The 21,350-nt window shown below is 42.4% G+C and overlaps 1 protein-coding gene across 18 annotated transcripts in view; it reads left to right on the top strand.

Moving 5' to 3' along the window:
- The window catches only part of LOC131504062 (myomegalin-like), a 221,874-nt gene that overhangs the window by 19,258 nt on the left and 181,266 nt on the right, over positions 1–21,350 (top strand). Inside the window, exon 1 of one of the 18 annotated variants that reach the window (XM_058716016.1) lies at positions 9,546–9,856. The exons of the other annotated variants lie outside the window; for them this stretch is intronic. Within the exon in view, the coding sequence (XP_058571999.1) occupies positions 9,837–9,856 (20 nt within the window). The 5' untranslated portion in view covers positions 9,546–9,836. Of the gene's footprint in view, positions 1–9,545; positions 9,857–21,350 lie in introns of those variants that run through there. 18 annotated transcript variants of the gene reach the window in all.

Raw genomic sequence — 21,350 nt, 5'->3', positions numbered from 1 at the left:
TTGTTTAATAGTGATAAAAGCAGGCCTGGGAGACATGATATATACTTTCACATAATGACAATAATTTCATAATTTCAATTACTCTTAGGAGATGGACACTGAAATATAGAAGTGAAGAGTCTGCATCTTTCAAATGGTTCATCAATAATTGTGTGTGGGGTGGGGGAGGGGGTGTAGAGAGAGAGACAAAAACAAATGTGACAAAATGTTAACAGGGATTCGTAAATCAACTGAAGGATTTTATAGGACTTCAGTGTACTATTTTGCAGGTTTTTGGTGTGTTTAAAATTTTTACATTTTTTTCAAAATGCAATGTTTTAAAAACAAATTTACATTCTAAATAAATATGTACATCTATGTATATATAAAAATATATACATATATCTATGAAGCAGAACACTGGATTTTTAAAACTTTATGTATAATATCTATATATCCTTAGGTCCAATCTATGGGGCAAACAGTACACCAGGGATTGTCAGTATCTGCCAGAATTTTAAATTCAGAGAAATCCATCTTGGTCGGTCTGAGGACAGACTAGTAGGTGGCATGATACAGGAAACAAAGGCAGAGACCATAGCTGCATGTCTGTCTTCTTTTTTCCTCTTAATGTTTATTTATACTTTTGAGAGAAAGAGAGAGAGACTGAGCACACGCGGGGGAGGCGCAGGGAGAGAGGGAGACACAGAATCTGAAGCAGGCTCCAGGTTCTCAGCTGTCAGCATAGAGCCTGACACCGGGCTCAAACTCACAAACTGTGAGATTAAACCAACTGAGCCACCCAGGCGCCCCATGGCTGCCTTCTTCTAAGTAATATGTTTTCTAATTCAGAATGTAACCCAAGCTCCAAACCAGACCAGGTGCTGTGCTTCATTGTTATCTCTATGGGGCTTGAAAGCGGTCTGAATTGCCTGATACGTGCTCCTTGGCCTTGGACTGGAAGTGCTTGTCCATTTCCTGGAAAATGACTCAAGCTTTAGTAATGGTGCAATTGTCATGAATGCCTTGGAAACTGTTTGTAAATTTATTCTAGTGTTGTTTCTGGTTCCAGAAATTTATTTATTAACACTCACATCAGTCCCTTTAAATTTTAAGACCCAATATCTATGTTCAAAGCAAGGAGAGTTATCCATGTAATTCACACAAGTCTCTCCACACTGTTCCAACCCTCTTCCTAGAAATTTGCATACCACATTTCTTGCATGATTCCCCCTCCCCCAGCATCAGATACACATAAATAGTGGGTGTTGAGAGAATGAGGGGGATTGTATGAGTAAATTACCACCAGCTGTCTGAAGGCTTGGTCATAATTTCTTTCCTTGTGGTTTTCGTTACAGCTGACAGACAGGGCTAGTTAGTGAAGGAGATGGGTCTGAATAAACACACACACACACACACACACACAGTCCTCAAGAAAGGGGGAGGAGGGTGGGAGACAAAAGGAGGAAAACAAGATGGAGGAAATACCCACTTTTCTCCCCCCTAAAACCTCAGCCAGAAAGTGAGGAAAACCAGTTTATTTAGCTTCTTTGCCAGTAATTTGGTCTCATATGATAAATCAGAGAGCTAGGAAATGGAAAATCTGGGTCACTAGCATAGCCCTAGAGTGCAGTTTGGAGCGGTACTGAAATTAAAATTCACAACTTCTATACAGGGTTGGAATCCTGCCTGGTATGCAAACATTAATAAAAAAATAGTTATGATTTATTGAATGCTTAAAATGTGCTGAGCAATGAATTAAACACTTTTCATATATTATCTCCTCTTGGTCTCACAACTACCCTATTAGGTAGTTATTATATTTAACCTTATTTTACGGATGAGGAAGCTAAAGCTTCCTAAAGTTTAACTTGTCAAAATCACAGGGCTGGAAATTGGTGGGGGAGGGGAGATTTTTAAATCTCTCTGATTCTAGAGCCAGTAATCAAAACTACTCTGTTGTAATGCCCGTCAGTGACACTGGCAATGCTATGAGGCTCTTCCAGATGAATGGGACTCTAAATAGTCATTCAGAGAAGATTGGGAACATTTTTCCTTCTACCAGGGAAAATTGAAATTTTTAAATAAAAGCACTATATTTTGCAGTCCTAATACATGACAAAGTTCTGTATGACTATCATCCTTCAGGACTCTGCTCAGATGCTACCTTCCTTATGAAACCTTCTCTAGTTGAATTTAATTAATCACCCCCTCCTTTATCTTTTTTTTTAAGTTTATTTATTTATATTTGAGGGGCAGAGAGAGAGAGGGGGGGAGAGAGAATCCCAAGCAGGCTCCGTGCTGTCAGCACAGAGCCCAAGGCAGGGCTTGACATAGGGCTTGACAGGGGGCTTGATTCCACAAATGGTGAGATTGTGACCTGAGCCAAAATCAAGAGGCAGACGCTTAACAAGTGAGCCACCACATGCCCCATTCACCCCCTCCTTTAAATTTCTCTTCGTACCATTATTGCAGCACTTCACACAATCTGATCTGTATTATTGTTTGATGAATGCCTGACTAATTTCCCTCACTGGATTTTAAAAACATAGCACCATGCCTAGCATATGCTCAGTACATGTTTGTCGAACTAATGTTGAATTGAACGAACTAGAGTAATCAAATTGCCTGAATTTTATCAGCTCGTGGGAATAAATGAAGTCCCATGAACATTAGCTACCTCTGAACTCCCACCTGTTCCTTTAGGAAATGGAGTCTTTCACAAATTCCCCTGGACCCCACACAAGTATTTCTGCTAATCCCAAGGGTTGTTTCCCAGGCTCTCATAAACCGCTCCTAGTACTGATCTCTGTTGCTCTGAGGCACAGCTGCCGCTTTGCCGACCATGTATGGTCCTAGACTCACACATCCCCTGGCCCCTGCCCCACTCCAGAAGGGCAGATCTTGCAATTCATATACATACACCCTCTTCTCTCCAGGTTACTTGCATGGTCTGGGAAACCAGGCACATCCATCCAAGCTTCAGTTCTGCCCACTTAGGTTGCTCTGTTTCACTCCCAATACAGATAACAGATCTGAATTTACGAACTCAGTTGGACAGTTTTTCACCACATGAAAGCTCCAATTTTCTTGTACCTGGGAACCTGCTTCTTACCCGCCTGTCAGTCTCTCTGAGGCGCCATTTCCTCATTTATAAAAGAAGGTTGCCTTGCTGGGATGCTCTCTTAACACAGCTTGGTTTCTCCTCGTCACACCTATCAGCATCTGACATATTGGGGATACTGCTTTCTTTATTGTCTGTCTATACCAGTAGACTGTAAACTCCATGAAAACAGGGTCTTGTTTGTTTTTTTTACTCCTATGCCCCTAGTATGCAGAATAGTGCCTGACGCACAGTGGTTCTCAGTGATTTTTGAATGAATGAGTGAATAATGTATCAGGATTATTATGCACATTTTAAGGCGTTGTTCCAGTCATCTATTTCTGCATAGCAGTGTATTTCAAAACTTTGTGGCTTGAAACAACAGCCGTTTTATTAGATCTTTTGATTTTGTGGGTCAGGAATTCGAACAAGTCTCAGCTGTACCATGTGGCATTGACCAGGTCTCTCCGAAGGTCCCAGAACAACTTCACTGACATCAGGTATGGGATGTGAGTGATGCCTGATGCCTGATGCCCGATGCCTTCTTGGGGGCTGCTGGATGATGTTTCACATGTGGTCTCAGAGCCTCACTACATGGTGGCTCCACCAAGGTAGTCAGACTTGGTTTACGGCAGCTTAGAATAACAAGAGGTTCAGGCAGAGGCTGCAAGACCTCCTATTACCCAACCTCAGCACTTATGACCTAGCACCACATTCTATTGGTCAAACAATTCACTAAAACCATCCCAGATTCAAGGGGAGGAGAATTAGACCCCACCTCTTTTTAAAAAATATTTACTTATTTTTGGGAGAGCGCAAGTAGGGGAGGGGAAGAGAGAGGGGGACAGAAGATCCAAAGCAGGCTCTGTGCTGACAGGCTGACAACAGAGAGCCCGATGTGGGGCTCGAACTCATGAACCGTGAGATCATGACCTGAGCCGAAGTCAGTGGCACAAGTGACTGAGCCACCCAGGTGCCCCTAGACCCTATTTCTTAACGGGAAAAGTAGCAAAGGATTTTCAGCCATCTTTACTCCACCACATTCCTGCATCCTTTGGCCACAAGTGTTGCCACATGCGTAAGTCCCTCCCTTCCAAATCCCCCCAAAATTGCATAACATTTACTGTATCAGCTCAAAAGTCCAAAATTTTACCATACAAATCAAGTTCAGGTGAAGATGAGGTTCCTGGGGTATATAGCTGCTTGAGTTCCATTCCTGTTGATCTGAAGACCTCTTGGTCTGCCCTCTGGGCTCTTGCTTCCAATTCTTTGAACCATTCTTTTTCTGTAAGAAATGGTCCTTTTTTGCAGTTGGGTAACTTTCTCAGCTTGCTCGCTCTCTTTGACAGCTTGAGGGTCCAAAGGCATCTTTTCATTATGTACTGTCCTAATCCCTTTCAGGCTGTGCTGGTACAATTCACTTAAAAACTTTGAGTGCATCTTTTGTGCTAATTATAACCAACTCCTCTAGATAAAAGCTATACCCACATTTCATTCCAAAGCAAGCTCTTCTTTTCCTTGGGCTACCTACGAAGCTGCCGAGGGAGAACGGGCCCTTAAAATTCTTACAAGCTTGAGGCACACCCTCAAGATTCTTTTTTTTTTTGTTTATGTTTATTCATTTTTGAAAGAGAGCATGAGGAGACAGGGGCACAGAGCAAGGGGACGGAGGGTCTGAAGCAAGCTCTGTGCTGAGAGCAGCAAGCCTGATACAGGGCTCAAATTCATGAACCCCCAAGAGATCATGACCTGAGCTGAAGTCAGACACTCAGCCGACTAAGCCAGGGTCCCCCACCCTCAAGATTCTTATAGGCCTTTTTGTTAAATTGAAATGTTATATGAGGCACCACCTTAAATCTTTTGAGGTATGAACCACGAGTCTAACAGTCAAAGCTTGGATTTGATTTTTGCCCTGAAACTACTTTTTAATTTGAAAGCTTTTGCTGTCTAGAGAGATTGAAATGACAGGCAGTTTGACTTTTGAGCCTAGTAAGTCCTGGTTCTTTATATTTCCTCTAAATTCTGCTTACAAAGGGCATGGTTCTTTTTTTTTTTAACCCACCTTTTTCTATCCATACCTTGTCATATGTGGTTAAAAGAAACCAGTTATCACTTGAAATTCTATCTAAAAATTTCCTTTGCCAGACCTACCCATTCATTAGGAATATTGTCTATTTTCCACATTCTCAACTGGTAATGGTTTTACTAAATTTCTGCCACGACAGGGGTACCTGGTTGGCTCAGTCAGTGAACTGTCTGAGTCTTGATTTTGGCTGAGGTCATGATCTCATGGTTCATGGGTTCGAGTCCCGAGTCGGGCTCAGCACTGACAGTGCGGATCCTGCTTGGGATTTCTCTCTCGTCTCTCTCTGCCCCTCCCTCTATCTCTCTCAAAAATAAATAAATACACCTTAATATATAAATAAACTTATTTATTTATTTATTTCTGTCATGACATAACACAGGGCATTTTTTTTTAAGCACCTAATAATATTTTCTTCACTGTCCAGTCTCTCCAGCAGTTCCTGTGGTGCCTAAATGAGGTGTCTCCCAATTGGATGGAACCCCCAAATGTAGGGCAATGAAATCAGGTGGAAGCCAGGAGGTGGAAGAGTTCACCTGAGGCAGAACAAAAGACATAGAAATGTACTGAATGCACCACAAGGGAGTGACTGGCAGGACAGCAGAGCAGAGGCTGCCTGCTGTGAGGCTTTGGGGGTCCATGGGGGGGGGTGGGGGGAGGGGTTGGGGAGTGGGGGAAGATAAGGCATTATGGTGATATATAGAATTTTCCCTTTTTTGGTAGCTGTGCCCGGTTGTAAGTAGCCCACTGGTCAGTTAGAGCCTATGGGTATTTGGAGGTGGGTCACCTGATGGGCCTGCCTGCATTCAGCCATACTTACACTCCACAGAACCACAGCTGGTGCTGCTCAGTTAGGCCCAGTAGATGATGGGACTGACCTCGAGGGTCCGAGACTGCCTCATTCACGTGCCTGGCACTGCCAGATGGTGGGCTCAGTGAGGCACCTCCCTGTCTCTGTGAGGACTCAGGTGAACATAAAATATAAAGAAATATAAGGTAAAATGAGATGACGTTTAATTATTTATATATTATCTAAATAGTTAGGCATAGGAGTGCCTGGGTGGCTCGGTCAGTTAAGCCTCCAACTCTTGGTCTCTGCTCAGGTCATGATCTCACAATTCATGGGTTTGAGCCCCAGATCTGGCTCTGCACTGAAAGTGTAGAGCCTGCTTGGAATTCTCTCTCTCCCTCTCTCTCTGCCCCTCCCCTGCTCACACACATTCTCTCTAAATAATTAGATAAATATTATAAAAAACATAAAAAATAAATAGCCATACATACCTAAAATATAACTGTTAAATAATGTCTTATCTATTTATTTATTTTTAAAAAATTTTTATGATGTTTATTTTTAAGAGACAGAGTGAGACAGAGTATGAGCAGGGGAGGGGCAGAGAGAGAGGGAGACACAGACTCTGAAGCAGACTCCAGGCTCTGAGCTGGCAGCACAGATCCCCATGCGGGGCTCAAACAAACGGACTGAGAGATCATGACCTGAGCTGAAGTTGGATGCTTAACCTACTGAGCCACCCAGGTGTCCCAATAATGTCTTATCTATTAAAGAGAACAATTAAAATGATAAATCCTTGTGTTGTTCAGGAACTGTAAGATGATAAAATTAGAAATTCCTTTTTCTTTTTTAAAGATTTTTTTTTAAAAGTAATCTCTACAACCCAACGTGGGGCACAAACTTACAATTCCAAGATCAAGAGTTAAAAGCTCTTCGGGTGCCTGGGTGGCTCAGTTGGTTAAGCGTCCGACTTCTCCTCAGGTCATGGTTTCGAAGTTCGTGAGTTAGAGCCACTTGTCGGGCTCTGTGCTGACAGCTCAGAGCCTGGAGCCTGCTTCAGATTCTGTCTCCCTCTTTCTCTGCCCCCTCCACCACTCGCATTCTGTCTCTCTCTCTCTCAAAAATACATAAACACTGAAAAACAATTAAAAAAAAAAAAAAAAAGCTCTGCTGACTGAGCCAGCCAGGCAACCCTAGAAAGTGCTTTTATCCTAACATTCTTATGCCTTAAGAAGTTATCCTAGGGAAATAATTCAAAAGAATGAAATAATGGAGGCATAAAAATTCCATTCAGGCATTGTTTATAAGAGTCTAATATTAGAAACAGCATAACTATGCTGTAACAGAAAATTATTAAGCAAACTATAGTTCTATTGACATTATATTATATAATCATTAGAATAATAAATATATAAACAGTCTCTAGCAACATGGACAATATCTAACAAGTGAGAAAAGTGGGACATAAACTTACATCTAGGCTGTGATTAAAGCTATAGAAATAGATACGTAATATGTGCAGATAATGACTAGAGGGAATGTAGAGAAATTTAAACAGTTGTGTTGGCAGAGTGGGTATGTGGGTGAATACTTTTTGCTTACAATCTAACACAAAAACTTTGTTCTTCTGGCAATAAATGTAATCCTAAAAAAAACAATGAAACCTCTCTTTTCAAGAATATGCTCCTGGGTATGTAAGAGAGAGTCAGTGATTTGAATTAAAAGATAATTTTAAAAAGCCTGGGGTGGGGGGAAGCCTAGAAAGAAATTCCAACAAATGTTTAACATTGATTATCTCTGGGTATTATGGGTAGTTTATTTTCTACATACTTGTTTTGTATTTTTCAACTGTTTGACCATGCATGCGTTGTGAACTTTGTAAGCCCAGTCTTTAAAAATTAAACTAGCATATTTTCTCACCTCACTTCTGAGACTCCACCATTCATCTAGTTAATGCTGTCACTTCCTGAATGCAGCATATGTCTTGCTGTAGATACAGTTCCTCTCCAAACTCAGTAGCCCATAATTTGACTTGAGACAAAACTAAATATAGCCCCAACTTTGCTATGGAGGATGGAAATCTGACTCTCCTCATCCTTTTGTGTTTGGTTTGTTTGCAGCAGGAGATTCTTTTCAGGACAGGTGGCCTGTAAGTCTTGTCGCTGGTCAAGCTAGGCCTTAAAATGTTTCCTGGAAGCATTCTAAGCTCAGGAGCAGGTGTGGCCTTAGGTCCAAGTTAAGTGTTGGGGTTAGGGGATTCTAGGTCAGGGGCCTTTTTAGATGGTTCCTCTAAACCCTCAGATGTCTTACTGTTATCCTGCCCTCCCAACCCCTATTCTGTGCTGATAATTAAGGGATCTAATCCAAAACATAGGAGGCAGAATGACAGTTTGCCCCAAGAATACAGGCTCTGCACAGTCTCACCAATTCCTAGACATGCCAGGGCCCTTCCTGAGTAAACTCCTAGGATCAATTCATTGTAGACAATCAATTCGTTGTAGAGACCTCTCTTTGGCCATATTTCCAAAAATTCAGAGAGTAAGTGTCTGGGGTCACTCCATGGAAAAGACCTGCCTTAGCAGAGACTTTGAGCTTTTTTGGGTCTCCACTGTATTATCTGTGAAATAAATATAACTAAATCAACATTACTACATAAAAGCTTTCTGCAAATTAAAAAAAAGGTCATTGGTAGTGCTAAGAATAACGGCGATTATGTCACTTAATAAAAAGGTTTTATTTAGAGTTAAAAAGGAGCTTCGGGGCTGTAAGCCCTTTAATTATAGCATGTCTGACTTGTTTAAACCTCATTACATAAATAGATAGTACAAAGTCTCAGGCAGTGCCATCACCGAAGGGCCCTTTTCCATGATCTTAGAACGGTTAAGGAGGAGAATCAAGGTCCCATCGGCTACTGTCTTGAAGCTTGTCTCGTGTTCTGGGAAGTTCAGGAACCCTCTTCCCCTTTGGAGCTACTGGTAGAGCCCAGTCGCCTCCGTGCTTGAGAAACTGAAAGCTGAAAAGGTAGAATATTATAAAATCCGGAGATGAATGCGTTGGAGGCAGCAAATAAGGCTGCAAGGTTTCGTCAGGATGGTTCCCTGTCTGAGGAAGTTCCTGTCCGCAGACTGATGGGGAGACTGACATGTCAGATCTCTAGGAAAGTCACATCGCGTCCTCTGAGCGTCTAGTGTGCGCACCTGCGTTCAGCCAGGACGGCACCTCAAACCTTCCCAGACTCCAGCTCTGGCTCCGGACTCACCCCGCGGGTGGGGTGGTGCGCACGTACGCAAGAGGACGTTCTCTCGGAAATCTCCCGAGCGTCGGTCGGTCTTTTTCACAGCGCCCCTCCGTGGGATGGGGGAGGGACAGAGGGGCTTGGTGCCGCGCCCCCAGAGCCCTCCGCCCCTCCGGCAGTCGCAGCGGGGCGGGGCGGCGCACCACCTGGGCCGGCCCCGCCCCCGCACGCCGGCTGCGGGAGCCCCGCCCCCCCCTCGCGGTTGACAGCTCAGCCGGTGCGGAGCCGCTCGTGCCAGCCAGTCGCGTCTCAGCCTGGGAGCGAGCGAGCGCCGCGCCGGGCCGCCGCCGGCCCCAGCTCTGCCGACGGCTCCGGGCGCCGCTCCGCTCCACGTCCCGCTTCCTACCGTAACGGTCCCTCCCCTGTTCCCGACGCACCGTTAGCTGGAGGTGCGGCCGCGGCAGGGGTTTCTGAAGGAGCAGGGAGCGAGCAGCGCCCTCCCTACGCCGACGCTGAAAGGAGGAGCTGGGGAGGGAAAAGCTGCTGCTCTTTGCACTGGAGATTCGGGGGCTGGGGTTCGCGTTGTCCCAGGCTGCTTCCCCTCCCGGGTGAGGAGCGCCCTGAGAGTGAGGGAAGCGCCTGGAAAATGGACCAGACGTGGACGAGGTAGGTGAGCGCTGCTTTCTCCCCGCATTCTGGATATGGTTCCCCCCCTCCCCCAACGCCCCGCGCGCCCTTAAGGAGAAGTCCCCCTCCCGTAGGGGCCTTTGACATCTCTCTCTCTTTTTTAAAATGCCTAATTCCCACGTCTCTTGATCCTTCTGCACGTGTTCTCTCTCAGGTCTTTGCGTTGCTTAATGAATCTCCCCCTTCCACCTAGTCTTGACCTGCAAAATACCCAGCGGGGCTACCTGGAAGTTTTTGCAGAAATGGTTCTCTGTCTTTTCCCTGTTCCACAGAGAGGGATTTGCGTTAAGTTTTTCTTTAGAGATAGCTTTGATTTCAGATACCTTGAAAAAGATCAGATTCCTTCTCACCCTGCCACGTTTTCCTTCTCAACCTCATCCTCCACTAGGGACACAAAGGCAAAGCTCTGGGTGAGCAAAGCCCAGCAGTATTCATCTCCAGAGTCTCCAGTTGGTGTGACTTGGGGAGAAGAAAGAAGGAAGAGACCAGGGTGCCTTTCATTGCCCAGGCTTTGTGGAGACGAGGGTGACAGCCTGTCTTTTAGGTCACATTGTGGAGATGCCCAGTGCAATTGTGTTTTCCCCGTCCCCTAGTCCTTCCCCTAAATATACTTTCCAACAGAGCTTACTCAAGGATGAAAGATAATGAGTTGGGACAGAGACTTAATTTTTGTTTGTCAGTGAGAGGGTGGATGGGGAGGCTGTATTCCAGAGGTGTTGCCATAACAGACACTGCTCCGCCTCCAGGATTTAGCTTTGGAGACTGGAATGAGGCCAAATTAGTGTTCTGACTCCTAGGAGAAAGCAGACTGAACAAACATGGAAGGTAAACTGGGGGCCTTATAGGACTTGGGAGAAAGATCTAGGGGATTTCAGCTGATTCTTCAATAGTTCGACAGTATGAGTTTTAGAGAAATGGAACCTTAGGGAGTGTTGGTGGGCATATGCTATCTAGATTTGCAAGTAGGGATTCCACTTTTTGCTTTTTGCTTCTCTTCTTAGGCTTTCCTGCAGGATGGTGCTCTCATGTGGGTATGACTAGATAAAAGGAGTGCAATTAGAAGATACTACGAGACTGAAAACCATGCCTTGAGGTGGGATGGAAGGACCTAGGGCTCTTTTAGTCGGGGAGGTGAAGACGGTCAGGGAGGATGAGGTGGATATGGTAGCTTTCTTCAAATATTTGAAGAGCGTTTGCTGGTAGTGAGTGGGGTTAGATGGATTTGGAATCCCTTAGGAGGAGAGAACATGTTGCGAGGAGGCAAGTTGTGGTGTAGTATAAGGAAAAAACCTTCTAACAAGTGACCTACCTGGGTCGTAAATAGACTCCCAACCCTAAAGTTGTTCAAGCAAAGGTTAGATGACCCCTTGATGGTAATGAGAGTGAGCACATCAGGGATTCTTGCTCTCTATCAGTGTCATCCACGCTTATAAAAATACATATTTATAATTTTTTCTGAACTTTATATTTAGATGTATATTTAGACTTCAGGTAAATTCAGAAATAATTTTAAAAAGGAGTAAATCATATGTTTATAGTTTGATTAATGTCACAAACTGAGTCTATCCATGTTAACAGGCACTCAGATGGAGAGAGAAGACATAGCCAGCCCCCCTAGAGGCCTCGTGACCCAAGAATAACTGTTACCCTCACTTTTAACACCAGAGACCCGTTCTGCCTGGCTTTGAACCTTGTGTCAGTGAAATTATCCACTGTGTACTCTTTCATATCTAGCTTTTTTCATTCCATCTTCTGTTTGTGGGATTCTTCACATTGTTGTGTATAGTTGTAGTTCATTCATTCTTGCTTCTGTATAGGAGTCTATGGTGTGTAAATAAATCAATTTTATTTATCCATTCTCTTGTTAATGAGCATTTGGGCAATTTCTGGTTTGGGGCTATTATGAATAGGGTTGCTGTGAACATTCCTGGGCATGTCTTTTGGTGAACATATGTACATACTGCTGTTGGGTAAATACATAGAAGTAGAATTGCTGGGTAATAGGAAATGCATGTTCAGTTTCAGTAGGTACTGCCAAAAAATTCTCTAAAGTGGTTATAAAGAGGATATACAGTGAGCTGAGATACAGTGAAAAGGTGCTCCGCATCACTAATCATCAGGGAAATGCAAATGAGAACCACAGTGCCTCACCACTATATACATATTGGAATAGCTACAATGAAAAAGGCAGAAAATACCAAATGTTGGCAAGGTGAAAGAGTCAGAATGTTTATGCTTTTTTTCTTTTTTAACCCTCACTCATAATGAGAAATGTACTTACATTACAACCAGGTAGAATCCCAAACAAACCAGTTTCCTGTAACGATACTTAACCTAACTGTATGTTTTGTACTCTGGTATTTTCTACGCTATTCCTCTTCTTCAAAAAAGAAAAAATGCTGGTGTGACTCAATTTATTTCACCACCTAGTGGGTCACAGACGGAAAAATCCTATAATCATATAACTGGCATCTCAGATATTTCCTAACTCATAGCTAAGATCAGTTCATAAACATTTATTTAAAATGTGAGAGCCCAGGGGTGCCTGGGTGGCTCAGTTGGTTAAGCGTCCAACTTCAGCTCAGGTCACGATCTCACAGTTTGTGAGTTCAAGCCTCTGGGTTGGGCTCTGTGCTGATGCTCAGAGACTGGTGCCTGCTTCAGATTCTGTGTCTCCTTCTCTCTCTACCTCTCTCTCTCTTAAAAATACACAAACATTAAAAAAAAAAAAGCTTAAAAAATGCGAGAGCCCAATACTCGCAAAGCACTGTGCTAAATGCTAAGGGTAAAACAATGAATGAGACTGGCTTTCTGTCTTTGAGGGTTGTACTTTCTCATTGTCTATAATTCTTTTTTTTTTTTTACTTTATTTATTTATTTTGAGAGAGACAGAGCATGCAAGTGAGGGAGGGGCAAAGAGTGGGGGAGACAGAGGATCCGAAGCAGACCTGTGCTGACAGCAGAGAGCCCGATGAGGGGCTCAAACTCATGAACCCTGAGATCATGACCTGAGCCGAAGTCAGATGCTTAACCGACTGAGCCACCCAGGCGCCCCTAATAGAGGCCCTAATAGAGGCTAAGGCAGACATGTATACATGAGAGCACAGTGGAGAAGCACAACTTGGGAAATTCAAAGAATAAAAATTAACTTTAGAGCAACCATTTATCAGGCTTGCATTTATTAACTTGTGTGCTAATCCCTTGGCATATTTTATTTCACCTAATCCTCACAGCCTTATGAGGTATAAGGGAAATGTTATTATATTCATTTTTCAGACAAGGAAAATTGAACTTTACAGAAATTAAATAATGTTCCTAGGGAACACACACAGCTGAGAAGGAGATATAGCCCAGAGCAGAGTTTTGTTGGTCATTCAGTTTCTGAGTTGGTTCTGGAACTGGTTGCTTATCCTGACTACTCTTAAGCTTATGAATAAATTTGTGATTTTTTTTTTTAGTTTATTTATTTATTTTGAGAGAAAGAGAGTGAGAACATGGAGGAGGGGCAGAGAGAGAAGGAGAGAGAGAGAATCCCAAGCAGGTTCACTTGGGAACCTACTACACTCTACACTGTCAGCGTAGAGCCGGATGCGGGGCTCAAACTCATGAACTGCGAGATCATGACCTGAGCCAAAGTTGGACACAACCGACTGAGCCACCCAGGCCCCCCAACTGTGATTCTATTTCCGAGTTTCATTCTTGGCAACTCTGGAAAGCTTCCTCTCTGGAAGATTCTTCACATGAGACTCCATACTCTTCGTCTTGCTCAGAGTATCCACAAAGGTCAGGGGGCTGAGTATGTGAGTTCTCAAAACCCCTGCAGGTGAATAACCCCTGCTGCCAGCTGCACGTCATTGCCCTACTAGAGGTCAATGGTAGTGTTTTTTACCCAGGGATGTTGCCTTCCTATTGCTAGACTCTGTAGTTAAATCATTTGGGGAGATCATGGTTTGTTCTGGAATGGCGAATTTCCTGTGAATACATCGGCCTTACAAAAAGCTGGTTTGGTCATTAAGCAAGCTAATATCCATGAATAGGGTAAAAGTTATCAAAGCAATATGTTTATGGAGATGAAGAGGACCCTGATGATGAGGGTAATTTTGCTCAGCTTGTAAGTGCAGCATCTATCAGGCAAACAGTTTCTACAGCTCTGAATTTTTAGCATTCACTTATCTGGACTAGCAACTCACTAAGGAAGAGGGCATAGTTCAGATTCCTTAGTTGCATTTGTTTCTTTTTCCTGCTGAAACAAATTACCACAAATTTAGTGGCTTAACAAGATGGACGTATTTTCTTGCAGTTCTGGAGGTCAGAAGTCTGGAAATTGGTCTTCTAGACTAAAGTGACAGTGTCAGCAGGAGCGTGTTCCTCCTAGAAGCTCTAGAGAAGAATCTATTCCTTGCCTTTTCCAGCTTTAGAGGCTGTCCACATTCCTTGCTTCATGTCCCTCTAGTCTCTGCTCCCTTATACCCTCTTCTAACTCTGATTCTCCCATTATCTCTTACAAGGACCCTTGTGATTACTCTGGGCCCAACTGGATAATCTGGGATAATCCCCGTATTTCAAAATCCTTTTTGCCATGTAAAGTAGCACCTTCACGGGTTCTGGAGATTAGGATTGTGGATTTCTTCCGAGAGCCATTATCCAGGCAAGCAAACTAATAAATGCTGGAAAAGTCATCACTGATTCTCTTCCCCTTTTAGGTGGAAATGTTCTTGTTTCTAGCATATGGGAAAGCTGAGTAAAAGTCAGGCAAATCATATGTGAACCTTATTCAACTTCCCTAAACAAATAACTCAAGAAAAAGTGAACTTGACCTATTTAAAGGCTACTTATAAGATTGAAGGTTAGGAAAGGAAAGCAATTTAATAGTCTGTTTTGTTTTATGTAACTGTAATTTCATTTAATAAAATGCAAGCATTGATTGTATTTGCCTGCCATGGCTATGAAAATTTAGAGAAGGAAAATAACAGCCAAGAAAAATAGTGGTTCCGTCTGAAAATTCAAAAAATTTGATTTTGTTCCTTCTCACCCACATAAAATAGGGCCTTCAAGTAAGACAAGAAGCCCATTTACATGGTTATATTGCACTTAAATGATCCCCATTGATAGCTTATTTGCATTTATTCTGCTCCGTATTAACTCTTAGCTTAACTAAACTCTACATTAACTCCTTCCTAACTGTGGAGGAAGCAAGGACATTTATTTCTCTTTGAATTCATGGTGAGTTGTCAGAGAGTCCTATGTACTAATGCAGTTACGACCAGAGATGGCATTTCCCTCCATTTTATAGATGTGGCCGTGGAGGCCAGAGAGGTTAATTTAGCATTGGAGCATGAACGTCTGGTAGACTCTAGTACCTTTGCTTACTGTGGTGCTGCTGCACTATGAAAAGGAAAATGCTCCTTTTCATAATCCTATTACTGAGACACCTTTGGTCTTTGAATTTCCCTTTTAACATTCAGCACTTCTAGCAATTAATTTTCTGCATTTGGGGAAGTAAAACCTTTGCCTTCAAAACTCTGATCTACTTTTAAATAGGCCTATGCTTGGATTTTGGCTCAAGGGATTTATCTCAATCTGTGCTTTCACTCTCACTTGCTTATGTCCCATATACGAGATGGGGCTGGACATCCCTGCCCCTGTGCCTCTTTCAGCTTACATGCTAAGGGTGCATTTCAAATACCAGAAGACTGGGAAGGGGTGGTTTTGTCTCTTAAAGGATAAATTGGGTGACCCTCATCATAGTGCCCTCGCCATTCTAGATGGCTCAGGGGTAATTTATACAAAGCTGTGTGGAGCATCCATTCATTCAGTGGCTACCCTGGGACACTATTCCTAGTGCAATTGACTCTGTTTTATAAATAAAATTCCAAAATAGGCTCAGAACATTCCTCAAGTTGTCTCTGGCAAAAATTCAAATAGCACTTAAAGTTAGAAAGAAAGTCTGGAATACAAGAGTGATCATGATGACCTAAGATGTCTCTATCCAATTCTATTTTAAAATATTCAAGGGGCACCTGGGTGGCTCAGTCAGTTAAGCGTCAGGCTTCAGCTCAGGTCATGATCTCATGGTTTGTGAGTTCAAGCCCTACGTCGTGTTCTGTGCTGACAACTCAGAACCTGGAGCCTGTGTCTCCCTCTTTCTCTGCCCCTCCTCTCTCTCTCTCTCTCTCTCTCTCTCTCTCTCTCTCTCTCTCTCTCTCTCAAAAATAAATAAAACGTTACATACATACATACATACCTAAATAAAACATTCTAATACACTGAGGACTTATTTTCCTCAGTTTCAGAACATCTTCCGAGTTCTGTGGTCATCAAGACAAGCATGATCTGAATTTTTTCTCATGGCTAAAGCACCTCATTATTCATAGACTATAATAATAATAATAACTATTAAGTTGTATTTTCATAGCACTTCAATAGTTTCTAATACATTTTCCCTTAATGTGTCTCATTATCTCCAGTTCTTTTCTGCTTCCACTCTCTAGAAACTTCTTTCCCCCATGGCTTCTCCAATGCCAACTAGGGACAGTAGCAACTGGTGTCTTTTCATCATGGCCAAGGTAGAAGGGGTATAAAGAAGCAATAACTACTGACCTGTAGAAAGCATTGACTGACAAAGAAAATGGAACAATTTCTAGTATTTCACACAGTGTGGGAATATATTTATTTATTTTCCATGTCATAATATGGAATACTATTATTCATGATGTAGAATAGAATGTCATGTGGAAATATACTACTTTACTCAATCATTCCCCTATATGGATGTTTTAGATTTCTAGTTTTTTACTATTATAAATAACATTTGATAAACACCTAGGTACATAAAGCATCTTCGTCTATAGGATTATTTTTGAATGATAGATGGAGTTCAGAAGTACGATAACTGGGGGCACCTAGGTGGCTTCAGTCGGTAAGCGTCCAGCTCGTGACTTCGGCTCAGGTCATGACCTCACGGTTTGAGTTTGAGCCCCACATCAGGCTCCGCACTGACAGTGTGGAGCCTGCTTGGGATTTCTCTCCTCTCTCTCTCTGCCTCTCTGCCTCCCTCCCTCCCTCTCTCTCTCTCTCAAAATTAATAAATAAACTTTATTTAAAAAGAAGTAGGGGGCGCCTGGGTGGCGCAGTCGGTTAAGCGTCCGACTTCAGCCAGGTCACGATCTCGCGGTCCGTGAGTTCGAGCCCCGCGTCAGGCTCTGGGCTGATGGCTCGGAGCCTGGAGCCTGTTTCCGATTCTGTGTCTCCCTCTCTCTCTGCCCCTCCCCCGTTCATGCTCTGTCTCTCTCTGTCCCAAAAATAAAAAAATGTTGAAAAAAAAAAAAATTTAAAAAAAAAAAAAAAAGAAGTAGGTTAACTACATCAAACATTACTAGTTGTTGTATATACATGGCAAACTGCTTAGCATTCAGACTCCTATAACTCACAGGAATGTAGAGGGTATTTCGTTCAGTTTAACCATCATTTTCAAGACTTGAGTCCTGTACTGCAGAAAGGGAAATGGAGGCACACTGACATAAAGTGATGTGTCCTAGACGAATCAGTAGCAACATTCCCAACTTCTCCTCCTCTTTAGGGTAAAATGGTTCCCTCTTTCTGTTAATCTGTTACCATCTTGAAGTGTTTCCTGAAACAGTACTAAGCAGAAAATTTTAAATAAGAAAGTCAAAATGGATATAAATAACATCAAAATTACACATACGTATTAGGATATCGCAAGGAGAGGAAAAAAATAGATGCTGTATTTGGTTATGGGATTATGCACAACATCCTTTACATGCTGCTTTAAAACTAAGTCAATATATGTTTTTACAGCAAGAAGAAATTGACATTTATGCCCATAAAGTGACAACGTACAAAGTTTGCAACTTAGTTGGTTTGACAATGCTTCTTCTGTGTGTTACTCAGAGATTTCCAGGTTATTGGCGCCATGGGGCAGTATTATGCCAGACCACCTAAGGAACTGGTTGTAGGGTGTCATTTCACTCTTTCTGAGCTAAAATTATTAGGTGGGCCTTAATACGCCAGCTGTTCCACACACACCTACCCTCGCCTTTGCTAGGATAACTTTATTTGCCCTTCAAAGATTAGTTTCATTATTACCTCCTTTAGGAATTATTTTTGGAACCTAGTTCTGGGTGTTTTCTGTAGCCAGAGTATGCTCTGTCTACTCTGTCATAGCTTGAAGCTAGTTAGTTGGTTGACGGGGTATTTTCCATTTTCTCAGCTCATTGGAAGAGAGGACTTCTGTTTTTTGTCTCTAAATCTTCAGCATCTAATATTGTTTCTAGCACTTAGAAGATCCTCGATTTAGAACTTTCTAGAGAACATTCCCCACAAGGCTGATACGAACATCTGGTTGGTAGGTGTCTCCTTCTTGTGGAATGGATACAGCTGGTTATAAAAGCTTTTTGTCCCTGCTTTTTTTCCCTATCCCTACTGAGCCTGGGAGTCAGCTATATCAATCCTTCTAAGCACTTCAGAGTCTTTTACTGCCTTAACAATCCCCAAGACTCAGTAACCCTCAGTCAATTTTATTATCCTCTAGGATTCTATCATCTTTGTTTTATATTTTTAAAATTTGTTTTCCTTCGTGGAAGTGCAATTTACATACAATGTCATATTAGTTTCAGGTATGCATTATAGTGATTCAATATTTTTATACATTATGAAATGCTCCCACAGTAAGTCTAGTTACCATCTGTCACCACACAGAAGTTTTAGTGTATTATTGACTATATTTCTTATGGTGTGCATTACATCCCCATAACTTACTTATTTTATAACTGGAATTTTGTACCACTTAATCCTCTCCATCTATTTCACCCGTGCCTTCAACCTTTCCCCACCTCTGGTAACCAGTAGTTTATTTTCTGTATATATGAGTCTGTTCCTGTTTTATTTTATGTGCTTGTTTTGTTTTGTTTTGGATTTCACATCGAAGTGAAATCATACAATATTTGTCTTTCTCTATTTGAGTTATTTCCCTTAGCACAATACCATCTAGGCCCACCCATGTTGTCATGAATGGCAAGATTTCATTCTTCTTTATAGCTGAGTGATATCCATTGTGTATGGGTGTATATATACATATACACTCATCTTCTTTATTTATTCATCTATTGATGGACACCTGATTTGCTTCCATATCTTGGCTATTGTAAAAAATGCAATGAATGTAGAAGTGCATGTATCTCTTTGAATTGGTGTTTTCATTATCTTCAGATAACTGCTCAGAAGTGGAATTTCTGAATCATATGGTAGCTCTATTTTTAATTTTGTAAGGAACCGCCATACTCTCTTCCACAGTGGCTGCACCCAATTTATATTCACACCAACAGTGCACGAGGGTTCCCTTTATAAGCTTTTTTAGTACATTGTAGAACCATACTGAAAAAGAAGACTCTAGATTCACTTTTTTAAAAATTTCAGGCAGATCTGTAATGTTAAGAAATTCTCCTCCTCCTCTTATCTGCCTCCTCCGCTCTCCTCCCCTGACTCTTCCCCTACAAGTGCATTCCTCAAAACCTTTGATTTCAATGATATAAATAAAATCAAGATACAAAGTTGTACATGCAGTATCATTTCTATTTTGTAGAATTCACACAGGCATATGAACTGAAGAACAACTGAGAGTAAATATGTGAAAACTCTTTGTCAATGTTGCCTTTAGGTGGTAGCATTTTTTATGATTTTTCTGTATACATTTTTCTTCTTTCCAAAATTTTCTGGAAGAAGCATGTAATTCTTTTTAAATCATTAAAAATGGACATAATGAACGGTGCCTGGGTGGCTCAGTAGGTTGAGCGTCCGACTTTGGCTCAGGTCATGATCTCACGGTCCGTGAGTTTGAGCCCCGCGTCGGGCTCTGTGCTGACAGCTCAGAGCCTGGAGTCTGTTTCAGATTCTGTGTCTCCCTCTCTCTCTGACCCTCCCCCATTCATGCTCTGTCTCTCTCTGTCTCAAAAATAAATAAATGTTAAAAAAAATGGACATAATGAAGAAAGGAAACAGTAAAAGATTATGTGAGTAAAAAGGTAGGTAGAGACAGGAAATGCTTGCTTGGTCTTTGTGCTTGGTCTAGCGCTCTGAGACAGATTGTGCCAACTGCCTGGGCATGCCGCAGGGCCTTGTGAATAGTGGTGGTTCATGAAAACTGAGGATTGCGGAATGCATTCACTGCCAGGATCAAAAGTAAAAAGCATATGAGCAAAGTTTTAGAAGTGGGTGGAGAGACTGTACACAATCCCTGGGTGATGCGACTGAATCCAAAGCAGATTATTTTTACATCTCTTTTGAAAGAGTGATGTCAGTGTCTTTGCTGATTTCAAGGCATGGGGAAGAGGGTTTATTCGATATTTGGATGTCTGATAACCTCATGGGGCAAAGTGAGAAAAATAATTACTTGAACTTCCTTTACCTTTTTATGGTATTAAGTGGTTTGTGTCTCTGAACCTTGATAGACAGGAGTAAGAAAAATAATGTTCATTCCTTTTGGGCCTTAGCCCAAGAGCAGAAAAAGGTCATAAAATTTGGACGAGTCGGGGCGCCTGGGTGGCTCAGTCGGTTGGGCGTCCGACTTCAGCTCAGGTCATGATCTCGCTGTCCGTGGGTTCGAGCCCCGCGTCGGGCTCTGTGCTGACCGCACAGAGCCTGGAGCCTGTTTCAGATTCTGTGTCTCCCTCTATCTCTGACCCTCCCCCGTTCATGCTCTGTCTCTCTCTGTCTCAAAAATAAAAATAAACGTTAAAAAAAAATTTAAATTTGGACGAGTCGATGCAGGTGCACAATGGTGCTTGTAGCTCCCTGTAGCTATTGAGGACTGATTAGCACTTCAGAAAACTGTCTCCCAGAGTTCCATTTGGCCGTGGTCACTCTCAGTGAATAGACTCTGTTGAGTGAAGGGTGTAATTGCAGCCTGTACTGGAGAAAAGTGGACTCTGCTGTATCCGTGCCAAGTCAGCCCACACTTAGTGTGCAGAGAGAGATTCACAGGCGATGCTCTCTCTGTTCTGAGGGGGCTTTGCCAATTCAGCATCCTAGCTTGCAGAGGTTATAATGATAGGTCTCGAGATGAGAAAAAATTCTAATCTCTCTGTATTTGTGCTCTGCATCTGTGACTTCTACCCTATTTGCATTCGAATATGTTTATGCAGTTTTAGTGCTGAATGCGGGGGGTGGTATTTGGCAACATTTGGAACATGGAAGATACACTCCATGTCTCTCTTGGCAGGAGAAAAAAAGATCTGAGGACAAGTCTGAAAGCTGGTTCACTAGTGGCCTTTCCTGTTTTGATTGTGTCTGTCCATTACCCCTTCTGCCTTTCAGTTTATTCCCTTTGTCCATTACGGACAGTGTTAAGTGTTAGCACAGAAGAGGTTCAGGGAAGTTGTGAACATTTAGAGAGATTTGGGTAGAGATAGGGAAGTATATAATGATGGATGACTCACTTTCCAGGATAGGACCTGTA

The sequence above is a fragment of the Neofelis nebulosa genome, chromosome 2, assembly GCF_028018385.1.
Source record: "Neofelis nebulosa isolate mNeoNeb1 chromosome 2, mNeoNeb1.pri, whole genome shotgun sequence".
NCBI lineage: Eukaryota > Metazoa > Chordata > Mammalia > Carnivora > Felidae > Neofelis > Neofelis nebulosa.
This window is presented reverse-complemented; position numbering and strand designations above follow the sequence as displayed.